The 15,836-nt window shown below is 43.5% G+C and overlaps 1 protein-coding gene across 2 annotated transcripts in view; it reads left to right on the top strand.

The window, feature by feature from the left end:
• Positions 1 to 15,159, top strand: part of SEMA3E (semaphorin 3E) — a 184,724-nt gene extending 169,565 nt beyond the window's left edge. For both annotated transcript variants that reach the window (XM_083503347.1, XM_083503346.1), the window contains exons 13-17: positions 1,048 to 1,089; positions 2,815 to 2,981; positions 6,672 to 6,739; positions 10,425 to 10,564; positions 11,712 to 15,159. In XM_083503347.1, coding sequence (XP_083359473.1) covers positions 1,048 to 1,089; positions 2,815 to 2,981; positions 6,672 to 6,739; positions 10,425 to 10,564; positions 11,712 to 12,164 — 870 coding nt within the window. In that variant the 3' untranslated portion in view covers positions 12,165 to 15,159. The remainder of the gene's footprint in view (positions 1 to 1,047; positions 1,090 to 2,814; positions 2,982 to 6,671; positions 6,740 to 10,424; positions 10,565 to 11,711) is intronic.
• Positions 15,160 to 15,836: the final 677 nt, after the last annotated feature.

Below are 15,836 nucleotides of genomic sequence, written 5' to 3'. Positions count from 1 at the left end.
GATGATGATGATGATGATGATAATGATGATGATGATGATGAAGAAGAAGAAAAAGCACACCAAGCTGCAGGGTATTGTTGTAATATATGGTTTTGATTATGGTTTCTGTCTGAGCTCCAACACAAAACTGCCATGTAAACAGCCAAACACATTTCCTACTTGAGATCATTAGAATTTTGATTCTATGAAAGACACTGGTGGTCTGAGAAAGCTGTCAGTGGCACGGCCTCCATGTTCCTGTGCCTTCTTGTTTCCCACCAGGTGATAATAATCCCAAGGGCAACCCTCAACACTCCTTTGAATTCTTTGTTGCTCTCCTTGTTTCAATATCTGGTTTTCTTTCTTCAGAAATCCATGCCTGTACACCAGGTGTCATAATCCCTGTCTCCCAGACAATGAGATGATGATGTCCAGGTTATTATTATACTTTGTGGAACAGAATATTCAGCAACATTGGTAGAGCACCTGTAAATAACTCGAGTGCTTTTCATTCTCTGTCAATATATAGTTACAAATGCATCAGAACTTGTTAATCACTAAAGCAATATATACACTACTGTGATGTCCACTATGTAGGTAAGACTACTGCTGACCTACACACACATTTCAGAAACCAGAAATCTGCCATTTTGTCCAAAAAACAGGGAGCAACCAGTTGCCAAAAACCTCAGTTCTGAGAACCGCAGCCTGTCAGACTTACCCATAACTGCAACAGAGATGCCAACTGATCCTACGATGTAAGCACAGAGGGATAACTTCTGAATGTACACACTGGACACATTTGGCGCCAAATGGAGAACAGTCCCACCATCACTTATCTTTAGCAAATGAAGCCTTTCCATCCTCAAAGCTCTGTAACTGCTGCCTTGGCAACAGCACCCTTTCATTTTTATCAGAGCTACTGATGGATGCAGAAGCTTCATAAATAGATAAATAATAAACATTTTGTTAATCATTCTATCTAGCTATCTCAACTTCACTGTGTGTGTGTGTGTTATCTACAGAGCTGGTCTGTTTCCTAAATAAAAGAAAATTCTTTACTTTCAGGTGCCAGCTCCTGTTATATCCATGGAGATTTCTTCCAAAAGGGTGAGTGTTGCTCTGTGTATAAGGCTACATGACTCAGGACTGTGATCATGTATACCACGTATAAATTAGAATTCCCACTGAGTTTCATATGAAGCAAAATTCAGAGCAAATTTTGAGAGTCATGCTCTGGTGAAATGACTAAAAGAATTTTTGAAGGAAGTGAAAGGACGTTGGAAGCAAAAATAAGCAAGATGATTATCTTATAGGTGTTTCACAGATCTCTATAGCCCCATTCTTATTGAGGAGGCAAACCTGTTGAAGAAAATGGATAAAGATGGAACAAATTACCAGTAAGCCGGACGGGTTTACCTGTCACTCGATTGAGGCAACAGTCTGGAAAAGAGCTGTAGAGAAAAGACTCAGAATCCCAGACCAAGATGCAAGGAATTGTGTGTGTACTCCTCTCCTCATTGTCTGCATTGCAGTATTAGTTCAATATTCCCTGCTCTGGTCTCATTTTAACACCTTAGCAGCCTTTGTGCTAGGCTGGCATGCTCAGGAGCAACCCACGTCTCTACAGGAGTTGCGAATCTCCAAAGCGTGGATGCAGAAGAACCGACAGATAAACACACCGCATTGTTGGGGTACATAAAAAGTTAGGGTCACAATATTGGCCCACAACACAATGAATAATAATAATAATCCGTATTAGGGCAATACCTTTATTAGACCAACCAAAATGTGCTTAAGGAGGCAATCCTAAATGTAAACATTTTAAAAACCAGCATAATTTCATTAAATAAAATTAGGATCACAGCATCATATTTTTACTGGCATTGATCATTACGGCTGCTGTTGCCGTCTTTCCCCTCATTTCAGAAAGAGGGAGGATGCCTCTGTGTTGATAATAAAGTGTCATTGCTACCATGGTGTTACTTAATATGCCATCTAAAATGAGTTTCCATGGAGTGATGCTGGAATTTTGGATATCAAGACATTCTCATGCACTGTTTCCCTGTGAAATATTCAGATGTATCCCCCTGCCCCCCACTTGTCTTAAGCTGTTTTAAATGTTGTGTCCCACATCGGCTGCAAAGTAAGCAAGCAGCCATCCTGATTCATGAGAGAAATGGGAACTTGATGAAAATGCAGTAGCTGATAAATGTAGCACGGCTCACTGAAGAAACCTGAGGGTTTAAGTGTTTTAAGGCAAAAATGGTCAGACTCTGTAGTCTATCTCCCTTAATATATATATCATGGCATCGTATCAAAGCCTTTCCGTGGTTCCAGCACACTCTAGCGTGGCCACAAAATGGAAAACTCTCTGGGGGGTTCTGAAGATGATATGCTGATGTGCAGGTGACCAAGATGAGCTTAGGCAAGACATTCTGTCAGCCTGAACTGCCCCACCCTGCCCTAGAGAGAGGCCAGCTCTTGAGTTAGGGAAACAAAGGAACCAGTCCCTCCAAGTGCCCCTATTTTCCAGGGACAGTCCCAGATTTACAGAAGCCGTCCTGGCTTCTGATTTGATCCCAGAATGTCCTGCCTTTCCTTAGAATGTTGGAGGGTATGCAGGCACTATATTGCCTCTTCCCTCTTGTTTCCCTACACCAAAGCTAAGTTACACTTTGAGGGTGTCGTTGCTCCTTCAAGGAGAACAGATCCCCTAAATAGGCTTTGTTTCTTGGTCCTTTTCCACCAAGCTATAGAACTCTGGGGACTGGCTGTTATGGCTCAACAGAAGGAGCTTCCAACATTCTCCTAATATTGGTGCTTTCCTTACAGCAACAAATTTATGTTGGGTCTGAGTCCGCCGTTGCACAACTGAAGTTCCACCAGTGTGACATGTATGGAACAGCCTGCGCTGACTGCTGCCTCGCAAGGGATCCTTACTGTGCTTGGGATGGGATCTCTTGTTCCAGATACTACCCAACAGGAACACAGGCAAAGAGGTGGGACTCCTTTCTTGCATGCAAATTCGCATTCTGCAATAGGTTCTCCATACCAGGCTGAGATGGTTCCATTTCTTCCAGAATTAGGAAGTGCCTTTGACAGTTCTCTCTCTTGTTGAAGGTCTTCTAGCAGAGTTTGGGCAGCCATCCATTAAAAAATACACCAGCTCTGGATTCCCAGCATCAAGCAAGGGGTCAGAGTAGATGCCCTACAAGGTCCCTCTGGTACTATGACTCTGAAATTTACCCCCATCACCCTGTCTGCACTATAGATTTAAAACAGAATCGTGCCACTTTAAACAGCCATGGCTTCCTTACAATTCTCATAGTTGCCTGGGAAGAGGGACTGACTGTAAAAACACTCTGAGAACTGTAGCCCTGTGAAGGAAGTAGGTGTCTCCTAACAACTCTCAGCACCCATAACAAACTACAGTTCCCAGGATTCTTTGGGATAAGCCATTGCTGCTTACAATGGTATGATACTGCTTTAAATTTATAGTGCAGATGGGGCTTTATTGTACAAGGAAACTGAATTAACTCATTGTAGGCAGTTGTTTATTAGCATAGTGTTCAGAGATGTAAATTTATTTATCAGTGTACAGTGATGTACAGAATATTTCATTTTGATTGCTCTTCTACCGTCAGATGCCCTGCACTTCTTTTCACTTGTTTTTAGAATGTATTTCAGGAGATACAATATAGTGAATAATAAATGTTTAAAGGGTGAGAAAGAAAGAAAGAAAGAAAGAAAGAAAGAAAGAAAGAAAGAAAGAAAGAAAGAAAGAAAGAAAGAACAACAATGTGCATTGATTCATTTCAACAGTTTCAGGCATTGAACCATGAGGTACGTCTGGCTGTAGAAGAAAGAAACTTACAGTCAGATATTCTTCATGGATTGGGTGCAGACATATTAGGAAGAGACTGCTCAGAGCAGATTCAGAGAAATCTGAGTCTACTTTCAAATCTGAAGAGTCATAGATGTGTGAAGCATGATCAGATCTCCCTATTTTTTCTTACACCTCTACCTCCACTTAAAAGCAGTTGATGGGAGAAGGGGGAAGGTGAATAGGATTGAATCAGTTACAGATAGGTAGCCGTGTTGGTCTGCCATAGTCAAAATAAAAAAAATTCCTTCCAGTAGCACCTTAAAGACCAACTAAGTTAGTTCTTGGTGTGAGCTTTCGTGTGCATGCACACTTCTTCAGATACTTCAGATACTTCTTCAGATTCTTCAGGTATCTGAAGAAGTGTGCATGCACACGAAAGCTCATACCAAGAACTAACTTAGTTGGTCTTTAAGGTGCTACTGGAAGGAATTTTTTTTATTTAGGATTGAAACAGGCCTGGAAAACTGGGGAGGGAGATAAACCCATTTCTCAAGAGCAATGGTGCCAAGCCAATAAGAATGTCTGGGAATTTCAATGGAAAAGGAAATGTCCAATGTTTGCCTATTGGTCCCATGTGAAGAACGGAAATCAATCCAAAGAAAACAATTGGTATTCACCGTTGTTGTTTTCAGTTCACACAAAAATGCACACCAATGCATAATTGGTCACATGCACACCCAATTTGTGTTGTGTTTTTCAAATTGATAAACTGCTTCCTAGACTGAGACCGTCAAAGCAGATGCCCTTGTGAAGCTTGCAAGTCCAGGATGATGGTTGGTTACCCTACTAAAAGCATAAATTGTATTTCCTTTTCCCTAAAATACATGATTCCCAAATCATTGGGACAGAGCACTATGCATCTTCTGTGTAGTCATGGAGATATCTACTTATACAGGGGGTTACATTTCAGGCCCCCACGTGCATAAGCAAAAATTTCTAACTGGGGAAAACCCCCTTTGAACACCCTTTCTGCCACTCCTTTTCCAATCCAGACCAATGGAAACAACAGCAAAAAAGATGAAGAAAGAAAGAAGGTGGGGTTGGCCACCTGTCAATCAAATGACATCATTATAACAACACATGATTGACCCACCCACAAAATCCCTTCCAGAGAGTTTTTCACCATTATGTAGACATATGAAAAGACATGAAGGAAAACTTTGATTACGCTCATATTTTGGCCAGACCAAAGTTTAGAAATATTCTTTTCCAATAGTGGCACATTATTTTGTTTAAATGTAGAAGACAAAGTGGGAATCTCCAAAACTGTTCTGCCTTTGTCGTCACGTTTTCTGAACATCACTCAGGGAAATATTCCCAACAGAATAACTTTAGATTTTTCATGTGCTTAAATCAAGTAGAATTTGGCTGTCCCACATGGAAGTGATGGGGGGGTGCCTTGCCCCATCTGGACTGGGAAATATGAATAATAATAATAATAATAATAATAATAATAATAATAATTTATTATTTATACCCCGTCCATCTGCTGGGCTTCCCCAGCCACTCTGGGTGGCTTCCAAAAGAATATTAAAATACTATAATGCATCAAACATTAAAAGCTTCCCGAAACAGGGCTGCCTTCAGATGTCTTCTGAAAGCCTGGTAGTTGTTGTTCTCTTTGATATCTGGTGGGAGGGTGTTCCACAGGGAAGGCGCCACTACCGAGAAGGCCCTCTGCCTGGTTCCCTGTAACTTGGCTTCTCGCAGTGAGGGAACCGCCAGAAGGCCCTCGGTGCTGGACCTCAGTGTCCGGGTAGAACGATGGGGGTGGAGACGCTCCTTCAGGTATACTGGACCGAGGCCATGTGCACCTTGATTGGATAGCAATGTTTATTGCAAATGAGGCGTGTGTGTGTGGTGTAATTGTATATACTGTTATTTGAACTTTCTGTCTAGCAGCACAGAGGGAAGGTAGGCAACTGACAGAGGCGAAGAAGACAGAAAGAAATGTAACAGGAAGAAAATGCCTTCAGCTGAGTTACATTTACTTGGCCTTAATTTCACTAGGGACTGGAGACCCTACAATGGCCATTTTCAGTCTATTAGCTTTGCCGCAGTCCACAAATGCAAGAAGCATCTCTAACTGCGAGATGCACCCCTTAGATAGCACTGTTCGCCTAGAGGTCAATAGCTCCTGCAGGATATACTGCATACCAAATAGCCACTAAGAAGGAAACGACCTTCATCAACACACCTATATCAGGCACTCTGCAAACAGGAGGAGCGCTACTCCTGGGCCTGCAGCTCATTGAACATGAGAGTGATGGTCCCCTCCACGAGGCAAAGCAGCCTAAAGCCAAGTTCTCAACCCAATGATATACCTATGTCTAGGCTGTACCATTCAGGCTGTGGAGTAGGGGTGTTCGCATGATGAAATTTTCTTCCACACATAATAATAGATAATTAATTTATCTACAAAGAATGCTAGATGTAAGGGGAAAAGGTTCTGGCCTAGGCTTCTCCAAATATTCTAGTTTCCTGTTTATTTATATGCTCTTTGGATCTCCGATCTCAAAGGTTGGGTGAGTGGTCCTTTAATCATAGCAGAGATTAGAGACCTTTTGTCTCTTTGCCACTCTGGATTCTGGAAATGAAAATTCCGTAAGCACCTCTTACGGGTTTCCCTAAAATACTAGACATTTTCCTTCCAGACCCTAGCAGAGCATTTTCAGTTAAAGGACCTCAAGATGACACAAACATATGAATTTCCCACGGGAATCGGGGAAGGTTTCTGAGGGCTGTTCACAAGTTGTATTTTTTTCAAACTGTTTTTTTTTTTTTTTTTTTTACTTTTCCCTAGACGTTTCCGCAGACAAGATGTCCGTCATGGAAATGCAGCTCAGCAGTGCTTTGGCCAGCAATTTCTTGGTAATTCTCATGCTGTGCGTTAGAATGCTTTAGTGAGTCAGCGCATCAGGGATGCACGACCTGTGGCTCTCTACAGGCTGTTAGACTCCAGCTCCCATTGGCACAGTTAGCATGGCCAATGGCCAGGGACAAAGGGATTTGTTGTTCAGAAACAGCGTGGGGACCACAGATTCCCCACCTTTGAAATACAGGGAACTTAGCAATGCATACCTTTACAAGAAGAACCCTAAGAGAACTTAAATCAATGATTTCAGTAATTTAGGTACATCATCCTGATTGTCTGCCAATACAAGTTTGTGTATAAATGTATAAACCAAGGAGATCTGGTTTCGGTTACTGCTTAGCCAAAGTTCTTTGATACATGAAGCTTTTTCAGTGGCCCAAGAAAACGTTCTTAAATTGTCAAGAGAAAACCTTTTGAGTGCTAGACTTGATGAATTATGCAAATTTGTGTCAGGATCTGCTGGAACGTAAATATGGACACCTGGTAGGATTTATAGACTGGGATGGTTTTTATAGGGTTGCCATATTTCAAAAAGTAAAAACCAGGACATCCCGAAAGCTTATTTTAGGAAGACCCCGGTTTTAGGAAGATCAATTTTTTTATTGACTTGGCTAAGATCCAGGACGTCAATTCCGCATGTGAAATCCTGGTAATGTCCAGGACGCATAGCAGCCCTAGATTTCTAGCCCAGCCAAGTTAGGAGGAACCAGTGGGTTAATCTGGCTGTCGTTGCCTTCATTTGCACTGAATGCTAAGGCAAAGCATGGTTTAATGCAAATGAGCAAATCAACTCCCAGAGATGACTTAATGTTAAGTGCTAACCAGCCATTTTGTGTGTGTGTGTTAAAATGCTAAGTCAATCCATGACTTGCTTAGCATGAAGGAGCAGACATGGGCTCCCAGAATGGTTTGTCTTGTGATTTATCTGGGGAAGCTAAACCGTGAACACAGGTTTGGACAACACACTAAGCCAGGGGTTGGCAAGCTTTTCTTGCCTCGGGCCAGTGTCTCCAGTTACGATCATGCGGCGGGCCGGAGGGCGGGGGAGCATGTCCCATACACGTGTGCACAAGCTATTTCCGGTGCACTTCTGGGTCGGAGAAGCACCAGAAATAGCTTTTGTGCACGCGTAGGAGGGCCCTGCGCATGCGCACAAGCTATTTCCTGTGCTCCTCCGACCCATAAATGGGTCCCTGAGCTGCGCTGCAGCGCACTGGCAAGAGCAGGCAGTTGCAGGGGGCAGGAGGGCAGTGGTCGCCACGGACCAGATAAACGAGGGTCTCGGGCCTTATCCGGCCCTCGGGCCGGACGTTGGTGGCCCCTGCACTAAGCCAAATCATTGCTTAGTTCAGCACTGCACACCAAGAAAGGAACTGGGGAGCAGCATAACAGCTGCAATCTCCTCTCCAGAATCACTTTTACTCATTCTCAGTAAGCCAAATTTTGGCTTTAGCGTTCAGTGCAAATGAGAGACAAATGAACTCATTAGTTCTTCCTAACTTGGCCTGGCAATAAATCCTTCCAGATCAAGCCTAACAGGTGCCTGCCACTCTGTTTAAGTATCTCTACCTGCCTAGTCTCCCTAAGCAACTGCTGCCCTCTCTAGCTGCCAGTTTTCACATCTGTCTGTTGGGTCAGCTTTGCTACCAGTTGTCCTCTATGTAGCAGCCATCTTCTACTGGACTTGGCCCTTGCCTCCGATGGTTCTGCCTCTGTTAATCTTGAGTACTAGGACCTAACATGAAGTTTCCAAAGAGAATTTGCAATGAAGCAGAAATAAATCTGGAGAGAAACAAATGCTAGCATGGGCCAGAAGCATAATGCATTCATATCCTTGAACCTGCCTAGAACTCTCAATTACCGATCTCTTTAATTCCTTTCCCAAGTGCACCATTTAGATAGCAGGCATCATTTTGTGGACTGGACCCAAAGAGCTTGACCCTCCCTTCTCCTGCTAAATACCTTGCCAGAGAAAGCTTTGATGGAATCGTGACTCCATGTAGGGCAGATTAGAATCTGGAAGGGAAATATTTCACAATGCAAATATTTTTCAGATTTGTCTGGTGATGTGAGGAAATTCCATACTGTTTAGGGTTTTGATGCAATTCTCTGAAGAGTTTGCTGCTGAACAGAATATATAGCACACTGTCATATTTAACTGTAAAAAAAACACCATGCATTGGAATTTTAGATAGGGTTGTAAGATACTCAAGAGACCTTCGGATTAGAATGTAGCAGAGTCATAATTCTAAGAAAAACTGAAGTTTTTATCATGGAAGAAAGGCAAATTATAAAATAGAGACAAAAGACATTGCTTTGGCCTCCTATTCTTCAAGAAGCACCATTGAGTGGGCATTCATGTTTCTGGCACTAAATGCAGCCTACAGGAGGACTGTTTCCACAAAGAGCCTTCTATTCAGCATGGCATGTGTTTTGCAAAGGGCTGCAAGTTCTCTTGGCAAGTTTATGCAATTTATAAAGATCAGCAGATGACTAATTTCTGGCCTCAGGACAACAAAATCATTTGCTCAGTGGCAGCCACTGAAGACTTGATCCCACCAAGTTGTTAAGCAGTGGTCCATTCAGACTTAATTTAACTCCTGAATGTGAAAGCAAGAAGTCCAGTTTACAAGCATTTAGCTGGATCAAGGGGTATGAGTATAGACTACTGATGAATCTCTGTTCTACTAGACAGAGCATCTCCTTTCATGGGAAATGAAAAAAAATGATAATGACCTTTCCCCCTTTTGACAGAAGTGGATGAAATTTGCATGCCTAGCCTGGCCCCGCTGCCCTGTTTATGCAAGTGTCGTGCTTTATTTCGATCTGGTATTGTAGCTTTGTGGAGCACTTTGAGGGGCTAAATGCAAAAGCTAGTACTGCTAGGCATGCACATTCTGCAAAATCCTGTAACTCAGACACAGAACCACTCGTTTCCTTCAGGAAAGAGGCAGTGCCATTCACGTCACACCGACATATGCAATGCTTATATTAAAAACATATTATCTAAAGTAGCCCTTTGGCAGACACTGCTTTGTTAGCACTTTTAATAAAAGATCATCAGCAGAGGCTGCTTCTAATCAGAAAGCCATTTGCAAACATTTTCTTTAAAACAAAAGGTCACTTTCTATGATCTTGGGAACCAGTACAATCATAAATTTATCAAGGAAGGCGTACATTGATAAATCCTCAATTGCCACCAGTCATTATAATGGAAGTTATCTGTTATTTTGTGATTGAAAAGTGAAGGCTAACATTTTTCCTAGAAGTCTGGAGGGGGCTCAGTGTGAAGGCCAGGGCCAGTCCTATCATGTGCCACCCTGAGCCACCTGCCTCAGACGGCAGATTGGGAGAGACAGCAGACAGAGTACCTCTTGCTGCCTGCCCAGGCCCCTGCAGGTCTCCCGGAAAGAGTGGGTGCCCTTGCCAGGCACTGCCATGCCCCTTGAGCTTCCATTGCTAGCAGCTGCCTGACCAGGAGTTTTGGTGAAGGCCTCACAAGAGCTGAAGCCCTTTCTCTCTGCTGCCAGCGTGGGCAGCAGCTGTCAGCCCTGTGGGATGCGGTGGTGCCCATCTTTATCATCTCAGATGGCAAAATGGCTTGGGCTGGCCTGGGGAAAGACAAATGAGTATTTGTGAAGGACCATACCAGGTTTTTGTGTGTGTTTTCCTTCTTTATAGGAGACATCCTGGATAAGACCGAAGAGCGACTGGTATACGGAATAGAATACAACAGCACTCTCCTTGAATGTATACCAAGGACCTTGCAGGCCAAAGTGATCTGGTTTGTACAGAGAGCACACGAAGCACGGAAGGAAGAGGTACTTTCTCACTGAATGGAAGGGGGTAACCTCTCTTGCACGGGCCCCCTCGTCTACTTCACATCCTCCAGTATTAATGGCATTTTGCAGCCATCATCATATCCTTATCATCACAATATTGTGAAACATTCTGTTGCGCTTACTGCAGCCAGTGTGGTGTAGTGGTTAAGAGCAGTGGACTCGTAATCTGGTGAACCGGGTTCGATTCCCCACTCCTCCACATGCAGCTGCTGGGTGACCTTGGGCTAGTCACACTTCTCTGAAGTCTCTCAGCCTCACTCACCTCACAGAGTGTTTGTTGCGGGGGAGGAAGGGAAAGGAGATTGTTAGCTGCTTTGAGACTCCTTCGGGTAGTGATAAAGCGGGATATCAAATCCAAACTCTTCTTCTTCTTCTTCTTCTTCTTCTTCTTATTATTATTATTATTATTATTTTAAATTAAAAGGAAAGGTTGCTCTGTAAATATTTATACTGCCTTTAAATAACCAGTTTATTTAGATTGTGGGGAAGGGTACTTGGGAATGATGCGGTTTTCTTTGATATGCAATCCCTCCTCTGTGGACCAGTTCACACATGACATGGGTAGGCAGTCCATGCGCATCATGGTCAGAGGAGCAAGCCATGAGCTTGCGCACTCTTCCTAGAGTCGAGCCTGTAATCCACCAGGAAAACCCAAGAACTGCATCTCACCCACTCATGCTGTGTTATCAAGCACCTCTTGCAGTTTTTATAGATAATTATTCTGACACATGGATCCCCCACGAGCGCATCAACTTCCACCCCAAATATCATTGATTTCAGTTAAAGAGTTGATCTCTCTTATTAAAATGAGTGGTACCTTAAGGTGATTAGTTTTTGACTGCATCGAACCCAAAGATGTTTGAAATGAACACACACAAATTATGCTTCCGTTTGCTCCAACTTCTGCACTCAAGTTGCTCCTGATAAGCTTTCCAGACCCTTCCCAGAAATCCAATGAAACTCCACGATTCTGTTATCCCGTCGTAGTGTTTTTAATTCCGCTTACACTTTTTTACCTCCTTTCTCCTGATTATTATTATATTATTTTAAAAACCACACCAATGTGATATTACAGTATTGCTTTATTTCCACTGAATAACGCCATTTCCTTGTTGCGCACCCTCAGGTGAAGACTGATGAAAGGGTACTCAAAGTGGACTTTGGCCTCTTGTTCTTAAGGCTGCACAGGATGGACGCCGGGACGTATTTCTGCCAGACAGTGGAGCACAGCATTGTTCACACAGTAAGAAAAATCACATTAGAAGTTGTGGAAGAAGAGCGCGTGGACGACATGTTCAACAAAGACTATGAGGAGGATGCATCGCACAAGATGCCCTGCCCGGCTCAGAGCAGCATAGCCCAGGGCTCAAGGCCTTGGTACAAGGAGTTCCTGCAGCTAATAGGCTACAGCAACTTCCAGAGAGTGGAGGAGTATTGTGAGAAAGTGTGGTGCACGGACAAGAAGAGGAAAAAGCTGAAGATGTCTCCATCCAAGTGGAAGTATGCCAATCCGCAAGAGAAGAAGGCACGCATGAAACCTGACCATTACCGTGTTCCCAGGCACACTGCTGACTCTTGATGGGAAAAAGAAATCCCACGGATTCAAGAAAGCTCTTTTTTTTTCTTTTTTTCTTTTTGGACCTAAGGAAAGGGAAATCCTTCTTGGATTTAGTGACGAATACAGGTTTATATATATATGAAACGTTGAGACTGGAAATGGGGGGGAAATGTGTTTTTAGTAAGTTATACACTTCATGTCTGTTTAGATGCTTTTTTATAAAAGCAAATCTGCTTAATTTTTTGGTCTACTTAAATCATTCCACAATGAGTTTTCCATTTAAGGACAATCTGACAATCATCATATTCAACATTTAGTCCAATTAATCAAGCATGGACCATGTTTGTACTGTATATTCTAGTGTGTTGTTGGGGATATTTAAGTGAACACAAATGCTAAAGCATCACAAAGCAACAATGTATGGTTTCGTTTTGATTTCACAAACATCTTGCTAATTTTCGACGTGGCGTATATCCTGTGTCTCACGAGTTCCAGTTTTCATTTCTGAAGAGCAGTTTCTAGGGCTCATTGCTGCTGAAATCCATTTTGAGTATGTGACAGTAGCCACGGCTGTGAACAGAAATGATGAAGGGTCATAAATAAAAGGACTAAAAACAAATAAAGGGGGGGGGGGACACTGAGTACAATATAGCAAAAGCAAGCAATGATTGTATCTCATTGAAAGCAATGGAATTGGTTGTGGCTAACTCAAATCCCACTTGATGCCAAGGGCAGTTAATCATGACTAATTGTAGCTGTGCCCAAAATATCTCTGTTCAATTTCAGTGTCCCGTTTATCAATAATTCTGAAGGCTGACTCCAGTGTCCTCTTTTGGGGAGAATAACTTACCAGGAAGAATCGTCTTTCTAGGACAAAGGGCCACCGCTCAGAGGTGCAGCACCTGCTTTGAACACAGAAGGTCCCTGGTTTGATTTCCAGGGAGGGTTGGAAGAAAGACTCCCTCTCTGAAATCCTAGAGGGTTGCTGCCAATCAGTGTGAACAGTACTGATCTGGATGGACCAAGGCTTCTTTGGATCCAGGTGCCGTGTGCCCAGCACGTCCAATTTGGAATTTTCCAAATTTACTAAAATTACGTTCAGATTTAACACAAGAGTCCATTTCCTCCACCCCTTGCCTCCTTCACGCTTGCTTCCACAAAGGATTTGCTCGCCATAATCCGCCTCCCATCAGCACAGGGCTCGCATCTTTTTTCTGTGATCCAGGGGACTCAACCTGGATCACACTTAGGCGCATAAGATGCGGCACAAATACAATCAGGTTTGTTTTGGCACTCCACCTCACACTAATGCATTTTTTTCATTTGGAAATGATGAACAGGGTGCCCGTCCCTGGTTCTTAGTGCCATCAATATTGTTAAAAGCCTGAAGAAAATTGCTACTTATTCCTACATTTGACTGATTGATTCCATTTGCATCTGAACCGCAGCCAAGTAGTACCATTTGATTATGCCAGATGTTTTCTCTCCCTCTCTCAGGGAGGTGGGTATAACCACCTACCAAAGGAGCAAAGCATCCTCTCTCAAAAGCTAATGCGATCTCCCTCTTGTGGCAATGAAACAGCATTTCATTCTGCTCTGTGCAGTATATAGATTCTAAATTTCAATATGATGCAAAAGATTATTAGCACTGCAGGAAAACTATAGAAAGGTTCTTATTCTCTATTTTCTTTTTCTTTTTCGGAAATTTCCAGTTGACACTCCAAAACTACATGTTCACATTGTTTCAGATGTTCTTGATCTCATTTTCTTTCCCCATTCGGTTTTGCCCTCCCCTCGGCTTTCATTTGCCCCAACTGCTGTTTAAACTTGCAGTATCCTTTCCTCCAAGGTAACTCCAGGATAATTAGTCCTTTTAAGTCCACCAGTGCTCTAAATTAATCTTCTTATTCATACACTGAGACAGTCCTGAGCAGGCACATTTTGCTGACGGGTACAGTAGATGCCAACAGGGTGAGCTCCCGTTGCTCGGTCCCAGCTCCTGCCAACCTAGCAGTTTGAAAGCACGTCAAAGTGCAAGTAGATAAATAGATACCACTCCAGCGGGAAGGTAAACAGAGTTTCCGTGCACTGCTCTGGTTCACCAGAAGTGGCTTAGTCATGCTGGCCACATGACCCGGAAGCTGTACGCCGGCTCCCTCGGCCAATAAAGCGAGATGAGCACCGCAACCCCAGAGTCAGTCATGACTGGACCTAATGGTCCCTTTACCTTTTACAGTAGATGCAGGCTGAAAGCTGTACCTTGGCATTGGGGCTTGGCTAATAAATGGAGTCCCACTGCAAGATCCGTCTTTCTAAGGCTGCATTCCAAATGTTGAGTCTCCCTCCAGCCGATCCAAAACAGCTGCTCTGACCTTCATTGCTGGAGTGGTGTCCCTCCTCTCTTGCAGACCTCAACATCCTCCCTATGGAAAGTGCAGGCAGGTGGAAGTGTGGGTGGCAGCCCACAGAAAGAACCCCCCCCAGTGGATCATTCCCATTGCAGGGAGGGACTGAGCCGGCCTAGGTTCCTGAGCTCGCCACCCATCACTAGACATCATTGGACCGAGCCAAGCCTTTCCTGCCACCCCCCGCCTTCCATCCTGGCTAGCATGAGCAGTGGCATTGCAGATGTGTCACCGGCTATGGCACTTCATCACACCCCGCTGCTTGTCCAGCTGGGGTTATACGTCCAATTTTGACAATCCTGCCAGGTGTTCCGTGAGATTGGTTCTGCTGTCGTTGGCTCACCGCTACCGCCACAAGGCTGGCCACCTGGCGTGGAGCAGGCATTATGGCGAACACTCTAGGCGAGCAACATCTCTGCTCCTTTGAGAGAGACTCACCCTATGGACTAACAGGCAGTGTGGAATAAAAAGAGTCTGCCAATGTGGCTTTGCCAATTAAGACACTTTTACTGAAATAAAATGGAAGTCCATGTAGATGTTGAATACCATTCCTGTCTAATACCTGCTTCTCTTTGTTATAGGCTAATTAAATGTGAAGTAAATGGTCAGAATTCTCCATTTCCTTTTATTGTGCGTGGACTCATCATGAAACCCATGGACTGACATTCTGTTCGGATAATAGGCTAACACACACTGTTGCACATCCTCCCATAAATTTTCATCCAACTGGACATGTTGAGGAAAGTGTCCTCAACATGAGGGTAATCTCCCCCCACCCCAGAAGACAAAGAGTATTTTTTCCCCTCATTCTTCTGGAAAAGAAAGCCACTTGGTATATTTTTCTCTGAATAATTGCTATCTTTTTATTTTATTTTATTTTTTGTAGTGGCCATTTGACACCAGCTCTGGGGCATTATGGGGATGCAAGATGGCGGCTCGTTTGCCAGCACATTTTCTAATGCTGCCAATTGCACAATAAAAAGGGGGTTGGGAATCTACAGTGGTACCTTGAGTTACGAACACCTCAGGTTACAAACGCTTCAGGCTACAAACTCCGCTAACCTGGAAGAGTTACCTCAAGTTGAGAACTTTGCCCCAGGATGAGAACGGAAATCGTGTGCCAGTGGCACAGCAGCAGCAAGAGGCCCCATTAGCAAAAGCACGCCTCTTGTTAAGAACAGTTTCAGGTTAAGAATAGACCTCCGGAATGAATTAAGTTCATCTCTAGAGGTACCATTGTATTGCCATTGCTAAATGATGAGCCTCACTCCCCAAAAGCTCACAATTA

Source organism: Podarcis liolepis, assembly GCF_965112155.1.
Source record: "Podarcis liolepis genome assembly, chromosome: 5".
Classification (NCBI taxonomy): domain Eukaryota; kingdom Metazoa; phylum Chordata; class Lepidosauria; order Squamata; family Lacertidae; genus Podarcis; species Podarcis liolepis.
Note: the sequence above shows the minus strand (reverse complement) of the source record. Positions and strands in the feature narration are given on the sequence as shown.